At 35.6% G+C, this 3,709-nt stretch overlaps 1 protein-coding gene across 1 annotated transcript in view; it reads right to left on the bottom strand.

Annotated features, from left to right (window-relative positions):
- Positions 1-1,351, bottom strand: part of LOC106458460 (allene oxide synthase-lipoxygenase protein-like) — a 15,171-nt gene extending 13,820 nt beyond the window's left edge. Inside the window, exon 1 of the mRNA XM_013917982.2 lies at positions 669-1,351. Coding sequence (XP_013773436.1) covers positions 669-1,157 — 489 coding nt within the window. The 5' untranslated portion in view covers positions 1,158-1,351. The remainder of the gene's footprint in view (positions 1-668) is intronic.
- Positions 1,352-3,709: the final 2,358 nt, after the last annotated feature.

The following is a 3,709-nucleotide window of genomic DNA, read 5'->3' as shown; positions in this document are numbered from 1 at the left end:
TATTAGTTTAACCAAAAGCGAAGCCCATCAGTTGCACAGCGGTATGTCTGCGAACTTACAATGCTAGAAACCGGGTTTCGATACGATGTAACGCATTCAACCCTCTGTATGAAGGCAACTTTAAGATGTTTCCTATCAAGAACCAAACTTGCTATGCTTAAAAAGATAAATCTAAACGATCTGAAGCTAATGCTAATTCACAATATTAACGGTTACAATAAAGAGTTTTGCAGACTACGACTATAACAATATCAAATAAAAAATATAATCTGTATATTCTGAAATTCTCACCTGGAAATTTTAAAGCATCTTATTAACGATTTTCTTTACAGACTGATGACCCATTTTCAAAACCTCCATGCATTATCATATTATATATATATATAGATAGATATATCTGTGGGTTTATAATAGTCTCCTTACTATCAAATATGATCAAACACGTTGCGGGTTGAGTTGACCTCAAATGAAACTTGTTCAAACCATGGTTTTAAAGTGTTCCAAAAGTGGATTGTCATTGAACATTTTTCTTTTACGGAGTTTTTAGTTAATGGAGTTAATCCTTAAGAAGATGTGGGAGTGATCTAAAGCACCCTGTAAATATAATGTTAAAAAAGCCGTTAAATAGTTAGACGAGTATTATAAAAACATCTTTAAATTTTTCTAACCTGTGCTGGTCCACCTGGTACGTGCACCTTGATCTGATAATCTTTCTTGATCCGACTGAGCTCAGATAGGCGCTGTTCTTTACAATAATCTTCGTTAGGAAGAGTACAATCGAACTCGTGAACCACATAGTGGACATTAGCGTCCACCCAGCGGTGTATGGGGAAGTAGAACACCTTCCCTGAAGCTACATGATGAACTTCAATTCTATCTACGAACCAAGCGTGGCCCACACCGAAGGAATCTCGCCAGAACTCAATTTTATGAACTTTACCGAAGCCCTCTATTGGAGGAATAGGGTATTTACTTGTAGAATCTCGTTCGTGGTCATTCTTCCAAAGGTGATTCAGCTTGACCACAGGAGTCCTTTGATCATGCTCATCGTAAATTGTCAGCCACACATTTGCATCTGTCCCTGCTCCACGGCGATTTCCAGTCACCACATGCACCTCGAATTGTGGTGTACTAAAGAAACTAAAAGTAGAACCCATTTCAGCCCACCTGGTTAACACAGTACCTAAATATCAGTTGCAGGAACTCTCTAAGGACAAAACAGGGGCTTCAAAACCCTCAAAAATCAAGAATCGGTTATTTAAACCCTCAAGTAGAACTTTGAACAGGTAATAAGAATCTAATAAAACCCTAACAGCTTTTTTCTCAAGTATATTTATACTAAACGAACGTGCTTTCTTATAACCGGATTTCCCCAAAAAACGGAAGCAAAATTACCCTACCCTGTATGAACTACCGGGTCTGGGACTATATCTACTTTCCACGCGTCACTCGCACTGCACTAAATCCACCTTGTAGTTGCGTAATCTAGACTCTCTTGGAAAGACTTTCACCACAATTAATCAAGTTGCTAGTTTCTTAGCGGTCCCAGAGAAATAGCAAGCTACACATATATAGCTTAAGAAGCTCTGAAAAATAATAACTATGAACATAAGATACAAAACACTTGCACCAACATTAAAGACATGGAAAATAAATTATTGATCAATCAATTCGTATATAGAAAATACCCTTTTCTATATCATGATAACTAAATTAATCCTTCAAGTCATACATAGAGTTTTAAATCTACCAGATGATTTACATGAAAAAATCTTAACCATCTGAGTCACAAACATAGCTAAAAAAAGTAAAAACTTCATCTATCTGATCGCAATAATTATAACAATTTTACTACGAGTTAAAGTAACACTGAAAACATAAACAACTTGAATCATTTATGAAATTACTATATCTTAACCTCCGTTAGTGCTGACATCTATCGATATGTTTGTAAGAAAGATTCTAGAACAATTTTTGTTTTAAAAATACTTAAGATTATGGTTCTGTATTATAAGGTCTAATGACACCATTTATTATATAAAATTTCTCTATAAGATATAAGCAGAAAAGTTTCTTTAAAGTTAATTTATAACTTGGATACAGATGAAAAAATACTAGCGGAATGCTACTTAGGGTTAGACAATTAGAATAACCAATTTAAGGTGGTAAATTCTAAACTTATAAATATATATATATATATATATAACTTTGAAAGGCCTGTTAACACCAAAACTATATTTTTTCAAAACATAGCAGAAGCACAAAATCATCTCAAGTATAAGAATACACCACAGAAACCGCAGCCCTCCAGTGGCACAGCGATATGTCTGTGGACTTACAACGCTAGAAACCGGGTTTCGATACCATGGTGGGCAGAGCACAGATAAACCATGGTGTAGCTTTGTGCTTAACTTCAAACGAACAAACAGAAACCGCAAAAGCATAAAGTAGTTGCATATATTTAACAATGTAAATGTACTTCTCAACATTCTGTAAAAAATTCTGACATCATAATTTTAATTTAACAGTCTTATTTGCGAAATGACATTGCTAACATATTGCATATGCAAAAACAAGTTCATAAACATGCTAACACACCACAAGTTAGTGTAGCCTGAAGGAAGGGTACCCCATGGGAGTCTGTCCCCGGAAAAGCCACCTTAACTGAGCACATGAGCCAAGTTTGGTCTGGCTGTCTGTGAGAAAACATGTGAATACAGCTTCAAATATGGCACCAAAGGATCCCGGGGAGGCCCAAAAACAGAAGCTCTGATGTCAGATTCGGGCTTAGCGACTTTGAAAACCTATTTCTAGATATACATCATGTTTGGGTGACTTTCCGGACGTGTTTTAACCCCCCGCCTCCATTTGATAAAGGGAAACGCCATATAGATAAGGATATCCTTCTAGCCATGCAGACTCCATGTATTGCTAATTCCAAAATTGTAGAAGGAGTTGGCCAACAAAATAACACATAGTGTGAATCAATGTAGGATGCAGTTGTGTGTGTGTGGTCAAATACTTTTAGTTCTCCAGGGGGACAGTGGTAAGTCTTTGGATTTACAACGCTAAAATCAGCAGTTCGACATAACAGATAGCCCGATGTAGCTTACTATAAAAACACACACACACACAGTCAAAGACTTTAAAAAACTATTGGAAAAACACATTATATATAAATTACCTTGCTCTAGAGAAAATGGAATACAATTAAATTGGTTAACAATTCTAATCCATGTCATGCAGTTGAAAACTTTTGTGACACTGGTTATAACGAAAAAGGAAAAGAGATTTTAAGTTCCAGAAAGAGAAGGACGCAAGAAAAAATTTAAAAATAAGTAAATACCTCGTCAATAAAATAAAAAGGGCAAATCTTTACTTATTGTAGCTATTGGGTTGTAACTTGTGATTCGACTACATGACTGAAACATATTGGTGTATTTACTCTTTTGCACTAATTCTTTCCATTGCGATGGCTCAATGATAAACTTGAAGGGTCATAAAGCTCAAATTGCGCATCTTTGCGTTTAAATTAAAATATAACTTTTTTTTTATAGCTAAGAATGTCACATTAATGCAATGAAATATTGTGAGGCTTTCGGGTTTAAGATTCGTGGCAGTGGCAGTTTCATCTTCGGTATTTCCTCTTGTGACAGATTCAAGAACTTTTTTCATCGTGAATATGCTACGACATTTTTGGTGACACTGA

Source organism: Limulus polyphemus, unplaced genomic scaffold (assembly GCF_000517525.1).
Source record: "Limulus polyphemus unplaced genomic scaffold, Limulus_polyphemus-2.1.2 Scaffold23, whole genome shotgun sequence".
NCBI lineage: Eukaryota > Metazoa > Arthropoda > Merostomata > Xiphosura > Limulidae > Limulus > Limulus polyphemus.
The sequence above is the reverse complement of the archived record's forward strand: the minus strand, read 5'-3'. Positions and strand labels throughout refer to the sequence as shown.